Source organism: Trachurus trachurus (assembly GCF_905171665.1).
Source record: "Trachurus trachurus genome assembly, chromosome: 1".
Taxonomy (NCBI): Eukaryota; Metazoa; Chordata; class Actinopteri; order Carangiformes; family Carangidae; genus Trachurus; species Trachurus trachurus.
The window spans coordinates 15,650,549-15,674,854 of NC_139891.1; the positions used below are offsets into that span (position 1 = coordinate 15,650,549).

A 24,306-nucleotide genomic window follows, 5' to 3' on the forward strand; every position below is an offset into this window, starting at 1 on the left:
TTTATATATATTTCACTTACTCACGTAATATATGTATTATTATATTATGTATTTAAAGTCCTGCTTTCGTTAGTGATTCATATTTATTATTTGTGTTGTTGTTTTGTTGTTATGCATTGACGACATGGGTTCTGCACGGTTTGGGGCAGATGTTTGGAGTCCCATGGGTTATACAGTATGTAGCTATGTGCTATTATGTTTGGAAATAAATAAAGATATTGTTGGAAAAAAACAAACTTGACTCATCTTTTGTCTTTTAAAATAGAAATGTTTCCACAATAGTTCAGCACATCAAGTGCTCATACACAGACAGAATGTGCTGTGGTATTGTCAACTTAACACTTTGCTCTTTTGAATAAAGTCATAATCAAAGTCTCACTCGAGGCAAGGTCAAACCATCATTGCCTCTCTTGCTCGCACACTTTCCTTTTTTCCACACACACTCTGATGAACCCACCTTTAACAATAATTTGGGCCACCTCCTCAATCACGCCTAACGTCGACATGGCGACACATGTGTAATTGTTCGACTGGCGTACGTCAGTCAGCTCCAGGACGTTGCGGCCTATGGGCATGTCGTCCTCGGGCGTCAGGTCCTCTGCTCCCAGCATCCACTTCACATAGGGCATGGGTGAACCCACCGCCACGCAGGTGATGTTGACGTTCCCCCCTGGCATGATCTCACTGTCCGCTGGGGGGATGGAGAAGCGAGGGGGGACACGACGAACTGGACCGGATAGCAGTGAAAGCAGGGCGGCAGAAGAAAATAAATGATTAGAAATTCATGACAGTGTTGTTGAGCAGAGTGCAGTACAGTGGATAAAAATCAGGGTCTATACCCGGGGGGATGATTATCTTTTTGTAGTGCCATGTGCTTTGAAATGAAGTTTTATGGTGTTCAAAGAAGACTGCAAGCATTCAGACAGTCTGATACATCACCACTATGGCGCATGTGATATCAAAATGTTTTATTCATGGTGTTTTTAGGTGTGCTTCAATAAATATTTTATGAACTGAAACACAAAAGATGCTCACGAAAAAAAAACTCGTAGCAAACACACATGCATTCACAGGGAAAAAAGAGAAAAGAAAGAACACAGGGTACAGTACATCTCAAAGGAGTAAACTGTACAGGCAGGTTTAAACCTTCAGTCCCACACATATAAAACAGCCGAGGCACACAAACACAAATGGCAGTTTAATGGAAGAAAAGGAAATACTCAGGAGAGACTCAAAGGAGCCACACAGTCGTTACAATACCAACCTTCTCGCAGCTCTGCAGAGGGAGGTGGGACAGAGCGCAGCAGGAGGAGGAGGATGAAGGAGGGGGAAACGGAAAATATCAGAGAAGAGACAGGAGATAGAGAGAGAGAAAACACGTTAGACAAAGGGGCATGGCGAGGTGGCAACAGAAAGAGGGGAAAGCCAAGAGAAAAGGAAAGAGAAAGAAGGAGAAAGAGAGAAAGAGGAGAAGGAGGAGAGAATAAAAACAGAGGCCATAAATGGCCAGCGTGTTGGTGAAAGCCTTCCACTGGCGGCAGTCTCCATAGACCGCCTGTCAAACACTCACTGAGCAGCACCGCAAGATTTTACTGGCCCTGCAAGCACTGTTAGACGCACATCACTGACTCTGTGCTGTTTGAGTGTTTCAGTGTGAGAGTGCGCGTGTATTTATATATATAAAGATATATATATATATGACATAGATGTGTGTGTACGTCCAGTTGTGTGTGTGTTTATTTCTCATCTCCGGGAGTGAGAAGAGCATTTTACGCTGTTTAAAGCTCTTTTCTTTTTCCTTTTTTTGGGGGTGGGGATAGTGATGGTGGAGTTGGGGGCAGACAACAGAGCAAAAGGCCCCGGGAATGAAAATGTCTCTAAGATGCAAAAAATTTGGTGAATATGAGTGTGTGTGTGTATGTGTGTGTGTTTTGAAGGAAACAGTGCCTGAGGAAGTGAGATGCCTGTCAGATTTGGGGAGAAACACAAGTCTTAACCAGACAATGATTTGGTTTTTTTCCTCTGAGGTCTAAAGGCTAAGAGTTGAGGGCAGAGAGATTAATAGCCTGAGTGAAACATTCAGCCCTATCTCAACTTGACGTAGAGGAGCTCTCATTTAAAAACCATCCAGTTTTACGTCTCTACAGATAAAGATTTGTAAAACATAGAAAGTCTAATAGCATCACATCACATTAATATGATAAGTGCACATTCATAACAGAAGGTGTCTATGTAAAAAAAATAAAGTATGAATACACTCCATGAAAAGAAGCCCCAAACTGCACATTCATTATCAATGTGGTCCTTAAACCTAACAGGCTGGCTTTTATCCCTCTCTTACCTCTGACGTAGAGGTTAGCTGGGGTGGAATAGCGTGTCCCATAGCTGTTGGTGGCAACACACTCATACTTCCCCTGGTCTGACTCCTCACTCATCTCTATCTGGAGGGCACCTGGATGGAGGGAGGGATGGAGAGGAAGAGAAGAAGAATAGGGAGGGGAGACAGAGAGAGAATCACACAGAAAGAGAGAGAGGGAGAAAGAGCAATCACACAAAACTGGATGACATTAGGTAAACTGGGTACAGTTTATAAACACATCAACATCTAAATGGTAAAATCTTCAGAAAGGGTAAATGGGTCAGAGTTTTCAGCAAAAACAAGCTGAACTCTCTATGAAGAACAAGGGGCTAAAAAAGGACCCACGTCTATTGGGAGGCATTAACAAGTTTCAAGACTCTGCCTAAAACAGGGGCCAGCCTCCTGATTTATAAATGGTAAGACAACAAAAAGAAAAAAAAGAAAGAAAAAAAAAGATACTGATAGAAAGCCTACAAAAATGCAGAATGTAGTCTACATGCAAGGCAGAAACAAATAAACCAACCAGCCAAAAGGTGGAGAAATCCAGTCACAAATACAGCATTTAGAAAAGTCTTTGCTGAAAATTGAGATGCAGTTACATTAGGGAGCAAATCATGTTTCAGTTTTCAACGATAAAATCTGACAAAGGTATTGCCATGGCAATAAGGCATCCCCCAACCCTTTCGGATCCACCAATGGGATCAGGAGTGTGATGTCATTTTAAAACACGCCCAATAAGGAGGTAAAGACATCAACCGACCTCCATCAAGGCCAACAGATTCAAAAAGCAAAAAGGAACGACATACGCAAAGCCTTGGGAAGGGACCGATGCTTTCTCACTCCCTGAAAATAGAAAAACTGTCAAAAAAGTCAACCAGAGGTTCTTTAAAGATGGTGTGGTAAGGCAAAAAAGCGCCCATAAAAACTTTATCAAAAAAGTGGTTGTTTGGGGCTTTTTATCGGTAATGAGAGAGAAAGTAATGGTAAAAAACTATGAAGAAATGCATGTGTGTGTGTGCGTGCAGGTTTGTGTATTCATGCGTGTGTGTGAGCACACTAATGTCTGCAAGTGTGTCTGAGTCTTCACCATCTGGACTTTTCAGGCTGAGCGAATAACAGCTGGGAGGGAAAACAAAAGTGGGACGTTTGATTGGGCAAATATAGACAAGGTAGAGAGACAGGCTGGGCCAAGCTTAGGTCAAGACCCCCCAAAAAGAAAAAAAAAAGAATAAGAAAAAAAGGGAAATCAGGTCATAAAAAAAGTAAAGTATGCTTTGTTACCTCAAACTAAGCAATTAAAAAAAACAGGTTGTAAATATCATGCTTTAGATTGGAAACAAAGAATATGTGAAAAGCTAAATGATGTTAAACTGGTGAATACAGAAGAGAGATCACAATATGGCAAGGAAGGAAGCGATGGATTTCTGTGTTACAAAGTGAACGTTGAGGCGGAGATGGAGAAATGAAAGGATGAAGAGAGGATGGAAGGCGAGAAGAGGGGAGGTGATTAAAAGTCATAGTATAATGAATTGCTTGCTCAATTCCGATTCCCCCTCTTGCGCCTGCTGCAGATCTGAAGCAGCTGGATGAGTCTGACCAATGTGGCAAAGTCTTTCTGGACTAGAACCCACACTGATGAGCCCAATCCAGAGCTGCTCTGCTTTTTTTTTTTTCTTTAGATCTCAGAGACAAGCAGGAACGAGGGGTCGAAAAGGAATCGGGCCACTGTGTCATGTTGGTCCTCCCAGCAGTCTTACCTCGTATGGGCGTGCCACCTGAGTGGGCAATGAATGCACGAGATTAGAGAAGGAGAAGAAGAAGAAAATGTTAGTACCACAGAAGGGGAACGGGATACGGGAGGGAGGGACTTGGGGGTTGGGGGACTGTGGGGAGTTGGGAGTTGGGAGTTGGGAGAGGGTAACTTTGAAGGAAGAAGAACTAAATCAGAGAGAAAAGACTCAAAATATAGATCCTTAGAGAGAGAGAGAAAGAGAGAGAGAGAGAGAGAGAGAGAGAGAGAGAGAGTAGGAAGAGGAGGCATAGAAGGAAGAAGGCAGAATAAATAAAGACAGAATAAGCCCAAGAGGAGAAAGACAGATACTACGTAGAGAGACAGAGTGACAGAGCTATAAGGAGATGGATTATTGATTTGACTTCATTGACTTACAGCAGTGGCAGATGTGGCTGTAGGAGTGGGGTAGTGTCTGCACTGCTCTCGGCTGGCTCTCTAAGAGGCGGAGTTAACTGCCCTGAGTCTCAACCTGCTCTTGTCCTCCATGTAGGTCAAACCTTGGTTTAATCTCACTACTAGAAGAGTCTATCGATTTAAGTACTTAAACACATATTACTGTTGTTTGTCCAAATGTTCCTAAAGGAAAAATCCACCCTCCAACACTTGATGTTTAAAAATATTCTCCCTAAACCATATCTTTTTTTGTGCGTGTGTTTTTTTTCTGGTGTGTAACTGGCAAAAGTAGACAATGTGACATCGAGTCCAAATCCTTCCATGGGGGCCACAACTGAGTGTGACAGCCAAGAAATTGTCAACAATCTAAAGCATCAGTGGTAAATGTCAAGTCGATGTCTCAGCCCTTCAGAATCAAAGAGCGAAGGGTGTGTTTACGGATTCAGTATCTTAGATCGACCATCAGCAGTCAAACTGTGAGAGGTTCGTTCGTGGTGGGAGGGGGCGAAGACAATAGACTCATGCTAGACACTAGACTGGTGTGTCTGGTTTCGGCGCTGCGAAACAAGTTTATATGTTTTACAATTAACACTTGAAGTGTTTGAGGCACTTGAAAATGACATCGGAGTTGATGAACGCAAACCCCCACTTTGGTCTCTCAATTTCATCTATCATTTATTTTTGTTATCGTTTGATCTGCCCGCTGTTTTCTCAGTAAATTATTTGGTCAATATGTCAGAGAGTAGTTCAAATTGATCACAATTTCCCAGAGCCCAATGTGATGTTTTTCCCCCCTTCAAATTGCAAACAAAATTGCTTGTATTGTGCAACTAAACTGAGACTGCATCAGTCAGTTGAATAAAACAGATAAAAAATAACTTCAGTCAACCATCAAAAATGCCTCAAGCTAATTTTCCATCACAGACTAATGGATTGAAGGGCCAATCTACTAATCTAAACTAATAGTGGTCACACACAGGCATCTTATCTATAATATTATTATTAATACTATTATCAATTAAAGGAAGAAAATCCCAGAGAAAGTGAATGTTCAAAGAAACTGAAATTATAGCACTTTTTGGGCAAAATTACCAAATATAGAATTGAAGAGTGGATTTTGTGAACTATACTAAAAAACTGCGGGTGTCCACAGTAGACCAGTATTTTCTTCTCAGCAGTTACCAAGTTTACTACATAGTACACATACTGTTACTACACTGTGTGGCCAACGTCTACAAGTCTGAAACCTGGCAGCTATTGATTTCCCTCCAGTGGCTCCACCAGAGGCCTACCTAACAGCTATCTACAGCTGATGGCTTATTGAGCGGAAACTCTATACAGCAGAGCGGACAGAGTAAGTGGGTGAGTGAATGACCGAGTGAGTGAGTGGGTGAGTGAGTGAGGGACAGAATAATTGAATAAGTGAAGGAGTGGAAAAAGTAAATAGGTGAGTGTGAGGACAAAGTTATTGCAGTTCTTTGGGTGTGGAAAGGCTGCAGGTGCACAGGTGAGGGTGAGGCCAACTACCTCAGGGGTGACAGATGTGTGTGTGTGTGTGTGTGTGTGTTTGTATATGTGTATTCATGTCTATGTGTGTGTTTACAACCAGTTTGTAGCACCTATAGTAGGCTATGTTGACTTAACCAAAACAATGAATGGATGTCTTCAGAGTTGAGTGTGTGTGTGTATGTGTGTGTGTGTTTGCATCTGTGTCTCATTTTATATTGTGTGTGTGACTGTTAGTAAAATGCATGCCATGCATTTTAATAACACCTCAACATTTGCATAGGTGAGCAGCAGCAGCAACAGTAGCAACATTAGTGAGCAGTATATAAAAGTGGACTGTGAGGGTGTGGGCCTTGGAACAGAAGCACTTACCAAAGGACTCTGTGGTTAAAAAGATACAGAGAGAAAAGAAACAGCATAGACATGGCATTATAATCTGACCGTTGGATACACAGAGGAGTTGATTTAGTAGAAACACCTTGAAAAAGCACTGGAACTTCAAAAAAAGTCCTCTGTATTGGTTATTTACACAAAAGTCTGAGCTTAAGAGAAATGTGAAAGTCATTTATGTTATCGTTACACAGAAGAAGCAAGGCTAATATATCTGACATTTTAACTTTTAACATTATTTCTAATCCTTACGATTCATTTTTTTTTCTTCTGTAAAATAAAAGTCAAAAGGGAGTCTGAGCAGGCTGTTGAGGGCTGAGCCAGAGAATTAACAACAAAAAAAAAAAACAGGGACAGAAGCAAAGAAGGTTGTTGTCTGTAAAGAAGGCAGAGAGTTGGGTGTTCAATCACAAGAAAAGAGGGGGTTTCGGGTCCAGAGTTGGTCCCTGGAAGCAGAAGGAGGACTGAGGAGGGGAGGGGACTTGCTACAACAAGTTGGGATGTGACACACTACTGTGGCTTTAGAAAAACTGACTCAAATGGATTGAGCGGGTTGATTTGAACTGATTCTATTCTGTATGTGTTTTAAAGTAATCTGTCTTTTAATTGAATGGATTCTGTCAGTGTATTTCCTAAACAAAAAAAAAGAAAACAAAGCAAAAATAACAAAAATCTTGGATACAATGTCTGTGAGTTGATTTCACACCCACGCAAGACACGCTTTCCAGGAAATGAGGAAAAACCAAAGGTTATTTGATTGTTAAGTCACAGCAGTGAGCTATCTTAGGGAGGCCACTCCCTCGTACATGCCACCATCACCTGGGTTTACCTTCCAAATTCTGTCAGTGGAGAAATTTGCTGAGATATGACTAGAGACATGGAGCGCACTGATGCGTGTTGTTACAAATATTTTATAATGTTTTTAGTAAGTGAAAAATTAAACCGTTCGTGATGGTGATTTGCAGAGGAAGACCTCAGAGAGTTTGCAGAGAAAAAATGGGAGTTCACTTTTAAAGGCCTTGAGGAGTTTAGAGGGGTTTGGCAACCATACACAGTCAAATCATAGCACAGCAGCAGCAGCAGAGAGGGGCAGCTGAGAAACACAGCCAGTAACCACGGCACGAGGAGTGTGGAGCAGCAATAAGAAGAGGGGTGAACGAGGGCAAAAATAACAGAAACTCTGTAAGAACAGAGAAATAAAAAATAGATTGGCTGGGAAAAAGACAGAGAAAGGAACGGATATCGTAGGAGGGATAAAAGCAAAGTAGAGAGGAAGAAACCTTCAGGTTGAAATAAAAGCCAGGGGTTGAAAGGAAACGGAAGGAACAGAGGGATAAAAGAGCTGGTTACCTGAGCGGAGCTGCTTGATTCGTCCATTGTTATTGGACGTGTTGACCGGCAGGAAATCCTTGAACCAGGTAATTTCTGGGTCAGGGTTGCCGCTAGCAGCACAGAGCATGGTGGCGGTCCGGGAACGCTCCACCACTTTCAACTGGGGACCCATGTCTATGGTGGGGAACCCAGAGGGCAGCTGGTCCTCTGCAAAGATCAAAAACACATCTTCAGCTGAGCAGCAGAGAGCAGTGGCCTTTTTTGTGCTCTACTCCCACAACTAAAGTGCCCTTTCCAAAAGTGTCTATGTAATGGATTTTATTTAAAGTGGATTTTTATTAAACTCTAAATTTTCAATACAGGAAAGTGGAGATTAGACACAATTTTATACCAGATAGAGTTATACTAGAATTTCAGATTTTTAGGCCTGCCTTTTTTTTTTTTTAAATTGATCAAATTTGCTTTTATACCAGTACCTCTTATAATGGTACGTAGGAGTTGAAGGTGTTAACTAATTCTTTAGCCGCCCTCATGCTTTTACTCTGGCATCCCTACTCATCTGTTGTGACATCTCCAGCACATAGTATTGTTGTCACTACTGTCACTGTTCACCCAAATACAGTACATAGCTGTTATTGTAAATAATAAATATCAACAATCCACCAATGTGTGATCATATTTGAGTGTTTATTTCTTTTCTTTTTTTCAACATACTGCCGAGTAACTGCAGAACAATCCTTTGTTGTATAAGTGCCCTTGGTTTGAATCGCTGGCGTACTGTGTCACTTGTGAGCATAAGCCAATGGGACATCCTCATGTATGAGGATTAGTAAGAACTACCTTTCACACAGGATAAAGGAGGATAATATCTTCATATTACAATGTCCAGCTTCCCCCTAAGGGGAATTTCACACAAAGCCGTGTCCACAGAAATGTCCTTCCAGCTTTCACATAACACTAGGCTGATATAATGTCACCTTATCAGGGCTACAACCAATGTTTCAATGAACTTGGCATCATTCTGCCTCAGTTTTCTAGCTACTAATGCTTCCTGTCATCAGTGTTGCCAGATTGCCTATTTTATAAGGGAGATCAAATCGGTGAGTTCATTAGGCTCTGCATGCAGTGACTGATAAACAGACAAAACATAATCACATTCAAGTTTATTGCAACTAGACTGAAACTTTTTGCTCTGTGATGAACGGCCTGTTCTTATCAACTCATATAAATAAATATATTGTACAAGTCACTGCGGAGATAATGTTTTCATTACTGTGACTGTGCATAGTTTGCTGCAACTTGTCATTTTCACACTTGTGTGTAGATTAAATATATGCGATGAATGAATGAAAGTGTTGGTTAGCGAGCTTTTGAGGTGTTTCTGTTACACTCTGCCTGACCAGGCTGATGTGTCCTGTTCTGCTAAGCCTGCTAACATTAGCTCCACATTTATTGTATACTGTAGATGTGAGTGTGGTATCAATCATCTCATCTTCAGTAACTCTCAGCTACAAAGTGAATACGTGTACTTGCCCAGATCACAAACTATCCCTATAAATGAAGCTGTCTGCTTCTGAGTTCTGTTACCTGCAAATCCCAGGCGACTGCACGACTAAAGCAGATAGTCTGTGTTCAGCAGAAGAGATAACATGAGCCCTGAACTGACACCAAACAGGTTTTAAACTTCCCTGGGTAACTATTACAGTTTGAAATGGTTTGCATGGAAATTGGCGGCTAGTCACATGCGGGAGCCGAATTTAGAATCAATTTAGAGTCAAAATATGTTTTGCATGAGCCTTGAGCCAGGAGGCAAGACTTTTAAAAAATCCAATAGAGAGGTCAAATAGAATAAGTAACATTTCATTCCATCTGACAAACTACCTCACTAAAGCTTTGGGCTACCACTCTCCGAATAAGAATCAATTGAAAATCAAATACTCTCTGTTCTGCTGGGAATCGGTAGCAATTCAGCTACACAATTTTGTCCAACTGAGTCCATTGCGCACACACACACACACACACACACACACACACACACACACACACACACACACACACACACACACACACACACACACACACACACACACACACACACACACACACACACACACACACACACACACACACACACACACCTCTTTGGGATTTCACCCTTGCATAAAATCAAATAGACGAGTCCAATAAAGACACATCCACTGGGACTCGCACCCTTTTGGGACTGCAAATCAAATGTGATACCATAGACCTCCGAGGCAATTAAATCAAACATGAAGAGTCATTCCACTGTGATAGAGGAAATCAAAGGCAGCGGGCCAACTTCATTCAGCTCAAGTGGGAGAATTAAGAGAAGGGAGGGGACAATGCTTGGAGGAGGTGGGGGAATCAAAGGAGACAGAACTCAGTCTGAAACTGAAAAGATAACTGCATTCATTCTTGGAATCAAATAGGTTCAGAGCAAATCATCAGCTTTTAAGAAACAAATTCCTAACTTTGTTCAAGGCTGCACTTTGAAACTGCAAAGTAAAATGTCAGATCCATGACTCATGCATAAAAAAGTGGGTTAGACATAGTGAAAAAACAGGCAGACCAGCAAGGAGCATGTCTTCCTGCATGTTTGCGATGTAGTCTATTTTAATTTTTCCCTCATCTTTTTATTTTTTTATTTCTTTTTTACCCACAATCCCTTGTGACTTTATCCCTCTCAACCACAGAGAGCCTCATTAACGGGAAATCCTAGAGCTGAACCTCGCCAAGGAGATGCTAATTCTGGTACTAGCCCATCGAACCATAGCCAACGGGTCGTGAGACGTTGGCTTCGCGAACGCGTGTGTGGCCTTTTAACAGCTCCGGTTTCAATCAATCACAACTCCCAACAAATGGAAACACAGACATGATAAACCGAGAGAACAAGATGAGAAGGTGTTTGTGTGTACGAGTGTTGTCTGTGTGGGCGAGCGGTGAAGGAGGGCAAAAGTGCAAAAAAAGAAAAGAAAGGAACGAGCAAAAGAGAACAGAGTAGAATAAAATAGTGAGAGACAAAGAATGAGAGACAGAAAGGAAAACAAAGGGAGAGAGCAAGAGAAAAACAGACGGAAAAAGAGGGAGAGCACAAGGGACCCATACAGCATAACAATCCTGATTCTCTCCGCTTTCATTATGCAAACGCTTACTTCAAAGCCGAGCCCTCATAGGCAGGAATAATGCATTCTATTTCATCTACCTGGGGTGGGACACCTAACTGAGCAACGAGGACGCACACTTAGACTGCTACCCATCATGCAACCCCTGACGTGTGAACACAAGGAGGGAAAAGTTGCACACATGTGTTGTGTGAACAGAAGTGCGTAGGAAGTTTAGACAGCCAATAGCACAGGAGATGCACTGGATGGAAATGAAATGCACACACATACACACATGCACTACACACAAGTGCACAAAGACATATACACACACTTGCACAGACAAAAACAAACAAAAGCTTTTTTAATTTAAACCTGACAAGGTGTGAGGTGATAGAAGTGAAAGTGTTAGAGGGCTGATTGAACGGGATGATGCACAGACACAGACACACAGACACAGACACACACATACACACAGACACACACACGTGCAGAGACAAGTTAACACATGCACATAACTAGCCTCCCACCATCCATCATGGGGACAGGTGTAAGCAACACCAAAGTGTGTTTGGGACAAAGCTGCTCCCGCATTTGTGTGTGTGTGTGTGTGTACGTGTATGTGTGTGTGTTTTTAGCCCGTGTGTGAGTCTGTGTCGCTGAGCAGTAACAGTTAAGAACCCCCTGAGGTCAAAGCAGATGCGTAACCCTACACTCCCTCGTTGACAGAGCCTTCCACACATCCCACTGTTTCATTTGGACATGCTCCCACTTCAGTGTTTCCACTGTGTGCGATCCAGATAATTTCACAGCTCATAAAAAAAAACCCGGTCTCATAATCATGGGAACCACTGTGCGAACACTGTCCTCTTTATATGAGGCCCAAAATGAAATCCACACACACACATGCTTGGTGAGTTTGTCATCTGTAAATCTGGAAGACTGCAAGTTAAGTCTGGTGTTACAGTCATGGGAACTAAGGCATGAGCCGGCCGCTGTATTAGATGATTATGTCTAATGTTTGCACCTGCAAAGTGAACCTGTTGATGTCATTCAGGACATAGAACGGATGGATCTAATAAAATTAACACCGGTCTAATATATTGCGAACCAGTGCAACAGTCCTGCTCTACAGCACAACTGTGATTCTATGTTACTTATTTGTTCAGATGGTGCTGATTCACGTCTGGTTTTCTTTGTGAGTCCACAATTTGCTTTGTGTTTTGTTAAATTCATAATTAATTCATTAAGTGCACAATCTTTTGTCAAGTGTTTGTGAGCCGCACCTTACTGTGAGGTTGCAGTAGAAGCAGCACCAGTTTACCTGTATATAGACTACTATAACAGGTAGAAATATAGGGAATGTGAGTTAAAGATACATTTCAGCTTAGCTGGTTTTGATCCTTCTCTTTTTTCTTTTTCAATCCTTTGGTAATAATAACCTTGTTGAGACTAAAAAGTTCGAGAACATGGTGACGTCCCTAAGAGAAGTCAGATGGGGTGAGGAACAGGAAGCAGCTGGCCCCAGCCGGGCCAAACTTATTTGGAAGATAAAACGAAGGGGAACAGTAAAATTACTATCCAAACTGTCTGTTGTAATTATCCACAACATTTTACAGACTCCCTTTCTGGTTTACATTTGACCTACCACACTTCTCTTAGCAACATTTCTGCTGCACTCTGTTGAACCCACTTTCCTTTTGGTTTAAATACGCTGACTGAACCGTGGGTTTGTTTACAACTGAGCTGATCATCTGACCCACCCTTCTTTCTTCTCCATTCACTATGCAGATGTCAATGTTCTTAGCACATACTCAACAAAAATGAAAAGCTACAAATTTATTGATAAAGCTGACAATTTTATATTTTCAATTTACAACTTTTTTTTCCCCATTCAAACAGACACACCCTCAGCTTCATGAATTATACAGCATCAGACTGTACAGTGGATCCTACAGCACATAATTGCTCTCAAGTTCATTATTATTTCAGCCATTGCCAATCACGGCCATTTACTGGAAGCCAAGATTTCAATTAGCCTGGTTCTAATCCACAGTAATTAAGCCGGCTGACCTTAACACCGGATCCCTGCTGTCAAACAGTCAGTCAGTCAGTCACTGGAGCTGTGTCTTTACAGAGCCAGGGGAGACAAGGAGACATGACTGACAGGAGGCCGTGTGCGTGCGTGTGAACCTGTGTGTGTGTGTGAGAGTGGGTAGGCATGTGTGTGTGTGTACTTTGCAACTGACATTTGGACTGACAGTCTATCAGGGGCTATTAGCTGCTCCCGGGTGGCCTCTTATTCATCCGCAACACAATGACTCCTCTGAGGAGTAGAAAGAGGCTAATCACTACATAAAGACTGACTGTCTTAGATTGAGGATAGATTTGTCTGAGAGTGTGCTTGTGTGTGTAAGGGTATGCATATGTATTCACCTGTGTGTGTGTGTGTGCGCGCGTGCTGTGTGCAAGAGTGGTTGTGTTCTTGACAAAGAGAAGGATTGGAGATGAGTGCCATCACGCAGGCAGCAGGAAAAATCAAAAATGGACGCTGAAACACATATACAAATTTACACGCGCAGCCGAGCCTGCTACGTGCACACGCACACTGATACATGGACACACACACAGACATAAACACACACACACACACACACACAGACTCGAGCAAAGACAACCGTGTGAGACAGGAAAAATTCTGGATGGATGGAGCGGAACAGCGCTGAAGATGCAAAGAGTGGTCTGAAGTGAATAATTTAGAGGTTGCTGTGTAGTGGACCTAAGAGCATATGGAGAGAGAGACAGAGATGGGAGCGGGACGGAGAAAAGGGAGAAAGTGTATGGAGAGATGGAGAGAAAGAAGGGGTGAAATGAAGAGAAAGTAAGGAAAGGAATGAACTTGGGGGAGACAAAAACACAGACGAGACGGAGCAAGAGAAGAGAGGGAGAAGGAAGAGTTGCAGACTGTTGTTACTAACCCTCAGAGAGACAGGAGGGAACAAGAGAGAGAGAGAGAGAGAGAGAAAGAGAAAGAGAGAGGGAAGGTGGTAGAACAATAGGCTGCACGTCCTTTCCCCATGAGCATGTACTGTAAAGGCAGGCAATGTGATTATCCACACTCGAGCAGTTTCCCTCACTAAGACACTCTAGAGCTTCAAACTACCGGTACATAATGTTCTCCTAATGGACTCCACTAACACTAACATCACTATCTGCATTAATGGACTCTCTCTAACACTAACACAACCATCAACCGCAGTGGACCTCGGCTTACACTTGCATATTTATAAATATCTACACAAAGATACAAAAAAAGCATCCTGCGAGTCTGCAAGACAAGCTAAACTTCACCAGTCAGAACGTATGAGGACCTAGTGGGTGGTTGTACCTTTACGAGGTAAAACTATTTATTTCTATAAGAACCCTGCATTAGGCATTTAGAAATATATGAGCACACACACACACACACACACACACACACACACACACACACACACACACACACACACACACACACACACACACACACACACACACACACACACACACACACACACACACACACACACACACACACACACACACACACACACTGTAAGTATATGAAAAGTTAATACAATAGTTATAAGAGGCTTATAGATTATATTGGTCAATCATTTCTTAACAATTACAACTACTCCTCCTATGATGCATCCATCCACATTATGTGAATGACAGTTCTTATAGACATGAGCAAATCCTCACAGAGTGTTAAAATGGTTTATAAATTCACGAAGACATGTTGAGCTCAAAGGTTTACTCTTATCTCATCTCACTCATTATCTGTTCACACATCAGTTAAGGATGCCACAAATACATGATATTGCGTTAGAAAGATTTTACAGTTTTCATTAAGCCTTAATTATATGTTAATTATAATTGTGCTTGACGGCTGGTTGGGAACAAGAGTATCCTGTGTGTGTGTTCACACTGACCTCGTAGCACACTTAGTCTGGTGGTGGCAGTGATCTCTCCTGCAGAGTTAGAGGCGTGACATTCGTAAATAGCCTCATCTCTTGGGGTCCGCAGTGGCTGGATCCTCAGGACCGAGCCGGACCCATCGTCAAACTCTATTACCTGTTTGAAAAAAGAAAAGCATATTAAAGTGACTGGATTTTGTATTTTCATATTAAAAATGGAACTAATGACGTGTTAAGTGAAAGTCATCACATGTGGCTTGATTGTTTCAGCAAAAAGTTGGTGGAGGCCAAAACACAGGTAAAAGGAGAGCTAAAGCTGCAAAAAAGAAAAAAGTTACATCCCTTTACAACAACCCTTTGGGTGAACCAAAGTGCTTTATAATAGATATAATAAATACAAGGGAATAAGTAAAGACAATTAAAAACAATAAAAGCAAAAAAAAATAGAACAAAATAAAATAAAATAAAAATAAAAGTGTCACCATGCTACTGGATATTAAAAGCCATCCTAAATAAATATGTTTTTAGTCCAGATTTAAAGAGGCACTTCCAGCAAAAGTTGGTTAGTTTGTCAGCAAGTTAACTGTTATAAAACAAAGTCAGTGCTCCATTAGAGATTCTTTCCACCACCCCCTCTCTTGATTCACCAAGCTATATATTGCACTGTGGTACAGATAGATATAGGCTACTAGCAGCAGGCTTGTTTAGCTGATGATCAGCTGAACCACTGGACCCTTACTGCTGCTGTTGTTTCATTTTTATTTCACCTTCAACGTTGTTTGCAGTTCAGTGACAAACTGTAATTTTCAGAGACAAAAATTCTTTGAAGGTCTTTTCCTAGTTTTTAATTTACTGAGGGGAGCTGAGGGGGTAGAGTGTGTGAAAAATGAGAGCACTAGTCAGGTTTAATGCTTAGCCACTAGGCATACCTGGGGCACAGTCTAGGATCAATCATGATCGTACACATTAAAATGAAATTCAGGCAGCACCAGACAAGCAGTCAATTGATTGTTATAGTTAGGAGTGAATTGTCCTTGATTAGGCCTCATATCCCTTTCATATTTTAGAAATGCAATAACTTTAGATCTGTTAGAGCGGCTGGATTGTACATTATAAATGCTCTTGCATAAGTTTAATACATGCATAAAGTAGATCTGGATTCTGATTTCTGAGAAGGTTTCCGCTGACCGAAATCCAATAAAAAAGAAATCCCACAACAAGTCATGATGGACAGGACAGCAGAGAGAAATATACAGTTGGTCATCAGAGCGTATACAGGGGTAGATTAAAAATAAAATATCTCCCCCGAGTGTTTTAATCACAAACATGGAGACACCAAGATGAACTTAAACCTGGGAGGAAACTCAGCTTATTAAAGTGGAAAAGCACCCTGAGCTCACGGTGACACTGACTGGCTGGGAAAAAGGCAGGTTCAACATCTTCATCTAAGAGTGACTGGTAAGGTGGTGAAATAAATCAAAGGTAAGAGCCTTCAGGAAACTAATAAGACGATCATATAAGAATCTCATAAACTGTAGCCCAAGGCATCATCTGACATATGAAAGGGTTGGCGTACACACCATTTCACCCAGTTGTATAACCTTTGGAGAACAAGTGAAGAAAAGCAAACGGCAGGTAAACCGATCAAGTCTTTCACGACACAATTTTGGCTTAATATGCAAAATGGTAGTAGATGGTGTTCATGTAATCCCAGAAACAGGCTGTCTATAGAACACAACCCTCATTACAGGCTTAAATGCTAACTTTTATTGCGGTAATGACAGTAGTAACAATACACGTCTCCCAGCAGGCACTCTGGTTTGTCATCAAAGGAAGCGCACAGGTGTAACTAACAACATTAATGATGGTCCTGTTTTATTCAGACAATTCCAGCGAGTCTGCACGCACATTAGCAGAGCTGTGAAACGGGCTAAGCTGACTGTAAGGGAGCCATTTAAAGTGACAAATGAGAGTTATTTTGATCATTTACTGATTGTTGAAATGTCAGAAAGCTGTGAAACGAACTCATTATTTCCCCAGAAATCGGGGTGTTGTTTTTAAATGTCTGCTTTGTCCAAACATCCAGTCCAAAAGCCAAAGACTGTCAAAGATATTTACAACAAGTGAAAATGTACTTGGCATTTGTGCTCGAGGAATTTCTTTTACTTTTTGCTTTCTTATGAGTTTGATAAAAAGACATAACGTATTTGTATCTCACCTCCACTGTGAAATATGGAGGTAGAGCAAACAGCATGGTGACTGAAAACATGTGGTCACAGCTGGTCTGTCTCTGCCCAGATGTGAAAAAACTATATTTGCATCTCTAAAGTTTTCATACACAGGCCTCTCTTCTAGAACTCAATTGACTGGTGAATTGATTAATCTACCAACTGTTTCAGCTCAATCAGCCTCAGGTTTGTTGTGTGACACTACAGCTTTCCATGAACCTCTATCATGGCCTATCCTGTTCCTATTTCAGTTTACAACACCTTCTGGGATGAGCAGAAATCGATGCCAGTGTAGGGTTATGCGCTCCTTAATCAGTATCTCAGCAGCATACTGTACCTCGAATCTCTGGTTGCTGACTTTTTTGCCTTTTTTGTTCCAGACAATCTTGGGCTGAGGATCCCCCGTGGCCTGGCACACAAAGGAAGACACTCCACCCTGGACTCCTGTTTGATCTTCTGGGATTCGTGTGAATCTGGGGGGTGCTGTAATAAAAGATGCAATCAAAAGAGTTAGGTCAAGTTCAAACCAATATCTGTCTCTCTCTGTGTCTCTGTGTGTGTGCATTTACCCAGGAAAGCATAGGAGATGAAAACGTTTTGATGGATGGGTTATATACTGTAATGATCTATAGGACAACACATTACCATCAGGACTATATTAATAATTATTTTCATACTCTAAATTCTGTGATGGATTATTGTGTTCTCCTACTGAAACTGCACTTAAGCACCGTGATACCACTTAATATACTACTATAATCTGGCATTCACACATCTGTAACACTTACACCACTGCTGCGCTAAAAAAAAAGAGTGTGGGAAAGGGAAATAACAGATGTGTGTGTAGTTTAAATAAAATAGGGTGAGGGATGTTGCAGTCGCTAGGTTGTCCAACTTAAAACATGTCACAATATTCTTGAACGCTGTGGCAGTTTTAGTGTGTTTGTGTGTGACAGTGTGAGTATATTCTTGGAGTACAGGTGCGCCTATGTCTGCCTTTCAGTACAGTTGTTCATGCGGGAGGCTTTGTGTCTGTGTGTGCGTCTTTTTTTTTCTCCTGTACACGTGTGTGCACGTTCCACCATGTTTTTCTCTCTGTCCCTGTACCACCAAAGAAGCTTAATATTTCTGTGCCATAAAGGATTTATGAAGACTTACTCCTGACATGACCACTAAAACCCCTCGCTCCGGGGACGCCAACAATATCATAACCACAGCCTCCGCTGGATTGTGACATCACGACATCAAAAAGATTCGGCACGTCAGTCATGGCACGTCACCGCCAGCTCGCCTAATGGCATTCCAGCCAAACCAGAAAATCCCTACTTAAGGGCTTACCGCCAACCGCCCTGACAAAGGGAGAGAAATTGCTTTTTGCTGTTTAAAAGGAGGGAGGGAGAGAGGGAGAGACGCTAAGCTTTTCAGAGAAGGAGAGAAAAAGAGAGAGAGTGCGCTGAAAGAGTGGGGACGGCTGAACAGAAGCGCGGGTGAGATAAAGAGAATGAGCGAGAGAGACAGATGGAGAGCAGAATGGGTAAGGAAGAGGGGGAAAAAAAACATGAACAACAGAAGTGAAGGGAGAGAGGAAGATGAGCAGGAGGTGGATTGGAAAGAGAGTGAGAGAGGGGGGCAGAGTGGGTGAGACAGAGGGAGAACGAGCCAGATGTACAGTGGCAAACATGGTCAGAGAGCCCCAAGCTGCCCAGTCACCTCTACACCTCACTGGCCCACGGCCAAATCCACCTCAATGACTGAATACAACACAGTGTGTGTGTGTGTGTGTGTGTGTGTGTGTGTGTGTGTGTGTGTGTGTGTGTGTGAGAGAGAGAGAGAGAGAGAGACGGTGCATATGTAGCTGCTTACTTTTCATCCTTGCATATCCCAATTTACCTTCGTACGCACATATGCACATATGAGAACTAAATGATGGAGTTATCAGACAAACAGTGATAGTTGATTAATTGTTGTTCGAACATGTGACATTAATCAAAAATACTTGTCAGATAAATAAATAAGCAACAACCATGAGTTGTAACCTTGATAGTTTAATTAACGCATGCACGCAGTTCATACGTGTACATGTAGGCCATCATACGGTATGGGTACGTGATGCATGAGTGACTGGGCAAATGTGCGTGTGCCCATCTGAGAGATAGAACGACTGAGGGAACGAGAGAGTGAGTGAGAGGGAAACAGAAAGAATGAGGAGTGGGAGAATCGCTCTCTTAATCCTCTTGCTAATCTCTCGCCCACAAAACAAATGAAAATTGTAAAGCCAGCAGAACCATACTAAAAGGCACGGTAGATCTTTCAATTGCTTTTTTATCTTTCTCCCCCTTCTCTTTATCTCTCCAGCCCCGACCCCCCCCCCCCCCCTCACCACCACCACCACCACCACCACATATCTGCTCTTTAATTGTCTTAGGCTCCTGCTTTCTCAGATTTTGCCCCTTTATCTCTGTGCCCCACTCCTAATTCTTTGCCACTGAATCAACCCCACCCCTCTCTCTTCCTCTCTCTTCACAGCTGCTGCTCTCCTTGCTCCCTCTTTCATCCTCCTCCTTGTTACTCTTTCTCCATCTCCTCCCTCCATCTCTGGGGTGTTACATAAGTCTTCCTGTCACACTGACTGACTTAATGAGGAGGGGGGGTAGCAACCGTATGCTCCGCACTTCTCCCAACTCGCTCTCGCAATTCCTCTTCTCTCTTATTTCTCTCCTCCCCTCTCTTTATGGGCTCTCATCCTCTTTCTCCTCCCCCCCCCCCCCTAAAATTCATCCTCCTTCTCTCCCCGTTCCTCTTATTCGCTCCCTCCCCGTGTCCCCCTGTGTCCTAAGTATTCTGTCTTTTGCCAAGATCATCAGGGTCTTTTGGTCGTGCTGCTTGGTAGGATTAAGCACTGACATTTGGGTTGGCGTGGGGGCTGAGAGCAGGAGGGGGGGGGGGTTAAAGCTCAAAGGCCACTTCAATATTTGAAGTTGTTTTAGAGGAAGGCATGGGAACGCCAGACAGTTTATTATGTCATGTATGTTAAATCAAAAACGATGACGGAAAATTCGCAGAAGAACTTGGTCTAGTTCGGGAGCAGAGGCTTAGGAGCTCGTGCATGTCGCCAAGCTCCCCCGACACAGCCCTCCTCTTCTTCCTTAATGTGACCCTAGATGGAAGTGAGGGGAAACCACTAACTGGGTCCACAGAGAGAGATTTAGATGGAATTAGATGGTGGCAATCTTTCCCCTCTTGGTGTGTGTATGTGTTTGTGTGGGGTGGACAGAGATTGGCCTACATAAAGGTCGCCATACAGTGGGATCTCATCTACACAACAGATGGCAGGGATTATAAAGTCAGCTCCTCTCTCCGGACCACTTTCGAGTCCCAGATGAAGACGTGTGGTTAACTTTGGCAGATCATCCTCATGTCTTTTTGGTATTTAAAACTGAACGGTAGGACAAGTAGCACACCATTCACACTGACACACCACGCATCGCCATTTTTGGTTTAACTCCCCTTACATTAACCTGCAAACCTTAATGGGGTGATAGAGGTTTAGTGGAGTGGCACTTTGAAAAGACAAACAGCAAGACTAAATGAAGCTAATGGCTCTGTGTAGGAGACTACGGGGACATACTGTAGCTGGCAGATGCTGTCTTAACCTAGAGGGACACAGCGAGAGAGATCATGTTTGTAAGAACAGATGCTAGCACAAACCCCCAGGGAGTATGATTTACGAAAATACTGTATTAAGATTGGGATATAGTATAAATCTAAGAATGGAGAATACATATTTGCGAGCGAAAACAGATGGAACCAGGAATTCACCAGGAACGATGTGCGTCTCGGGTTGTAAAAGCAGAACTTTAGAGGTGTGATAAATTAGGGGCTTTCATGCTTTTTATGGCACTGAGAAATTTATGAACATGCATGAGTGAAATGTGTGTTTTTTTCTGTGAGAACCCACATTTGATGACAATGTAATATTTTTTTCATGATTAGATGAATCTAATATAATGAGCTAATAAGAATGATTCCATAAAAGTATCAGTAACCTAGACTTCTGTGTGATTTATTTTAGCTGCCAGTGTCCTCAGTGATCTGAACTCATTCCTACAAATCTATTCCAAAACTCTGCAAAATGTTGCCATCCGTGCGCCTTTGGGCCTCGTCTGGTGTTCCCTCAATCACTTAGCTGATCTGATGCAAAATTAAGCATGAAGCAGACCTATCCAAACAAATCAAATCAGCAAAAAGCAATGGACTCCGAACAAAGGAATGGACCCGCCCTGCCTGATTCTGCAGTAACAAAGTAACAAACAGATGCTGGATTACCAAAGAGGTATAAAATCAATGAATGAGAGAGCTGAGCTTTCACTCGGAAAAGACAATAGTTTTGGCTAAAAGGAGCAGATGGGGAAGCCCAGACATTAATGGCAGCTAATCCTGCATGTGTCAGAGTGTGTTAGTAATGTGTGTTAGTGTGTGAGTATGTTTGAGTTAAGTGCTTGGCTGTTTCGGCCCACAGGTTGAATAGTGGATGATCTCCCCGAGGAGGAAGGAGATAAATGGTTATTGAACCTCCTGATCAGATCAATATCAGGCGCATCCCCCTCAGACAAGTTCATAATGATTCTAAGTTTATGTGGACACATATCTGTGCACAGTAACAGCTTTTGTGAGCACTTGTATTTTTGCGTTGGAGGTTTGATCACACCTGAAAAGGCTGATCTGGATGTTGATACAGAATGCATGCAAGCATCTGTGCCTGCTCCTTACATTTTCCTGTGTGCGTGTGTGTGTGTTCGTGTCGATAGTTAGGCATGTAATGAGCAATTTACAGTCATTGCCAGGGAAAGATCCAGCTGCATAGTGTTGAATGTAGTGGTGGGTGGTTAGCTGATGACTCCCCAAATGAGAACTGAGTCAGGCTTGTTAGACAAGTTGAGGAACGAGGCCAATATCAGGGCCTGAGCCAGGGCCATGATAGTCAGCCTCAAGAGTGGGTGGGCAGCTGGCCAGAGCCATAACTTAAAACACATTAACATCAATCCGACACATTAAGAGCAAATTATCAGCTGCTTGCTTTCGTCCTGGAAATGAAATTGGAATACTGGGGCCAATAAACACAGAAAGACAGCTATCATCCTTCTGCAGCACACACAAGTGTTAATTGGAAAACATTTGGCAAAATGGGCTACTTCAACATAGAAAATTAAATTATACACAATTAAGAGCCGTAGCCTTTGATGAAACTTCACATTCATGATAAGTTCTTACTCGAGTTTCGCAAAGTTTAAGTTTTCAATCATCTGAGGATCCACTTAACCTAATCTGCAATATTAGGTTATTACAATTTTCATATAAAACGGCAGGAGTTGCATTTAACACTTCACTGTGCCCTATACTGCAGATCAGCAAGTATCCCTTCAGCATATCCTTTTACATACTGATGCAATAGTGAAAGATAAAATACACTTTTACTGTCAATGACAATTACTATCAATTAGCATTCCACTTACAGTACCCACGATTCCTCCCCCAGGGTCTGACCAGTGGTGAGTTAATCATGGTTAATTTGTTAGAGACACAAGGGGAGGATTTAATCAAGTATGGCCTTCTTTCACATGCAGGTCATTAAAAACACATGGGCTACCTACTGGGTGGGTACACAACTTTACTGGGTCAGAGATGGCTTCCCATAAATATGAACAGAGGGTTTTCTCAGTGCTGGTTGCAGCGCATTACTCACAGACCAGTGGTCAGCTACGCTACAGTATAGCTAGGCTAACGCTATCCAGTCCTCTTCACAGATGGGTGCATTTGCTAGGCTAGTGCTAAGCTAAAGCTAGTCAGATCCTGTTACTCATGGATGGGTGCACAGCTATGCTAGCTGCTAATGGCCTCTCCACTGTGGACCAATGGTGCAGGAAGCTGAGCAGCTTCGGCAGCAGAACGACTTCATTTTCTTTCTCATCAACATTGAAAGTCCACCTCTCAGCTCAATCCGTCTCCCTCATGAGCTGACGTTAACAGATAACGACTGAGAACTTATTGCAGGACCAAAGGGTCAAACTGAGTGTGAAACACAAAGGTCTACTTTATGCCCTCCAACCAGAATATTAACAGCTGATTACTCCCGGTGTCAGTGCTGGCAGTAAATGTTTAAAATAATAACATAACTGTGATTGGCATTTTAATTTTCTGCGTATATGACTTATGAAAATGTTTGTGATGTGACCCATTTCTGTCGCCTTCTATGGGGAGATATTCGCTCTGGAGTTGATGGAAAGAGGTCGTCAAGCATTTTAATGAGGTATTTCATTTTTAAGGTTTAATGTCATATTCTTGATGAGCATGAGCTGGCACATCTTCACTGGGGCTGAATTTCAATACAATACAAAAAATTATTCCAGAAAATATACCATGAATTATTTAGATAATGACTGAAATTAGTTAAGTTCATAAATGGCTTGTTAATTAAAAATGAGGAAATTAAAGGACAATTTCAGCATGATTAGAGTTATCCCCTTTTCTTGTATTCCTTACTCAACATCACTGTAGATTTTTCTGCAGTGTCAAAACAGATTTTTTTTCTCTCCAATTTTAAATAAGCGCTGTCTAAGCGTGTTAACCCTCCCAATGTCTTAAGGGTAAAAAATGACCCATTTATTAGTTTAACAGCAGAGAGAACTTGCTAAATTCATTTTTCTTCAGCATGAAATTTGATTATGTTCCCTGGCCTGACCCTGCACTGGAAAGCAAACCTCCTATACATAATAAATATATGGGGAAAAAAGCATTATATGTGTGTGTGTGTATATATATATATATATATATATACACATATATATACACATATGTGTGTGTGTGTGTCCGCGTGCGTGTATAAATGCACAAATATTGTGTACTGGTCTACTCCTGCACTTCTAAAGCTCAAAGGTAATATCTACTTTATTTAATCCTTTCATAAATCACATGTCAGGAGCAATTGAAGAAAAAAAAGATGACACTGAAATTATCTTGTAAGAGCTGACCAGTATGTTGACCAGTGTAACACTGGAGGGCTCTTGGTCATTTGATCATCACTATCCAGTCCACATGAGAAATTACTCAGTGCCTCTCTCATAAACTGCCAAGAGCAGATGTTGACATTTTGACATTTCATACTGTGGTTATGGGCAATAATGTCAACAGGGATCTTGCCTTTTCCTTGCACTTTCAATGAGTCAGG

The 24,306-nt window shown here is 42.1% G+C and overlaps 1 protein-coding gene across 1 annotated transcript in view; it reads right to left on the minus strand.

The window, feature by feature from the left end:
- ptprdb (protein tyrosine phosphatase receptor type Db) overlaps positions 1–24,306 on the minus strand; it is an 87,592-nt gene that overhangs the window by 33,243 nt on the left and 30,043 nt on the right. The window contains exons 3-8 of the mRNA XM_083979211.1: positions 17,419–17,564; positions 14,869–15,010; positions 7,791–7,979; positions 4,117–4,134; positions 2,342–2,452; positions 458–727 (exon numbers count right to left, since the gene is read on the minus strand). Of these exons, the coding sequence (XP_083835337.1) occupies positions 458–727; positions 2,342–2,452; positions 4,117–4,134; positions 7,791–7,979; positions 14,869–15,010; positions 17,419–17,564 (876 nt within the window). The remainder of the gene's footprint in view (positions 1–457; positions 728–2,341; positions 2,453–4,116; positions 4,135–7,790; positions 7,980–14,868; positions 15,011–17,418; positions 17,565–24,306) is intronic.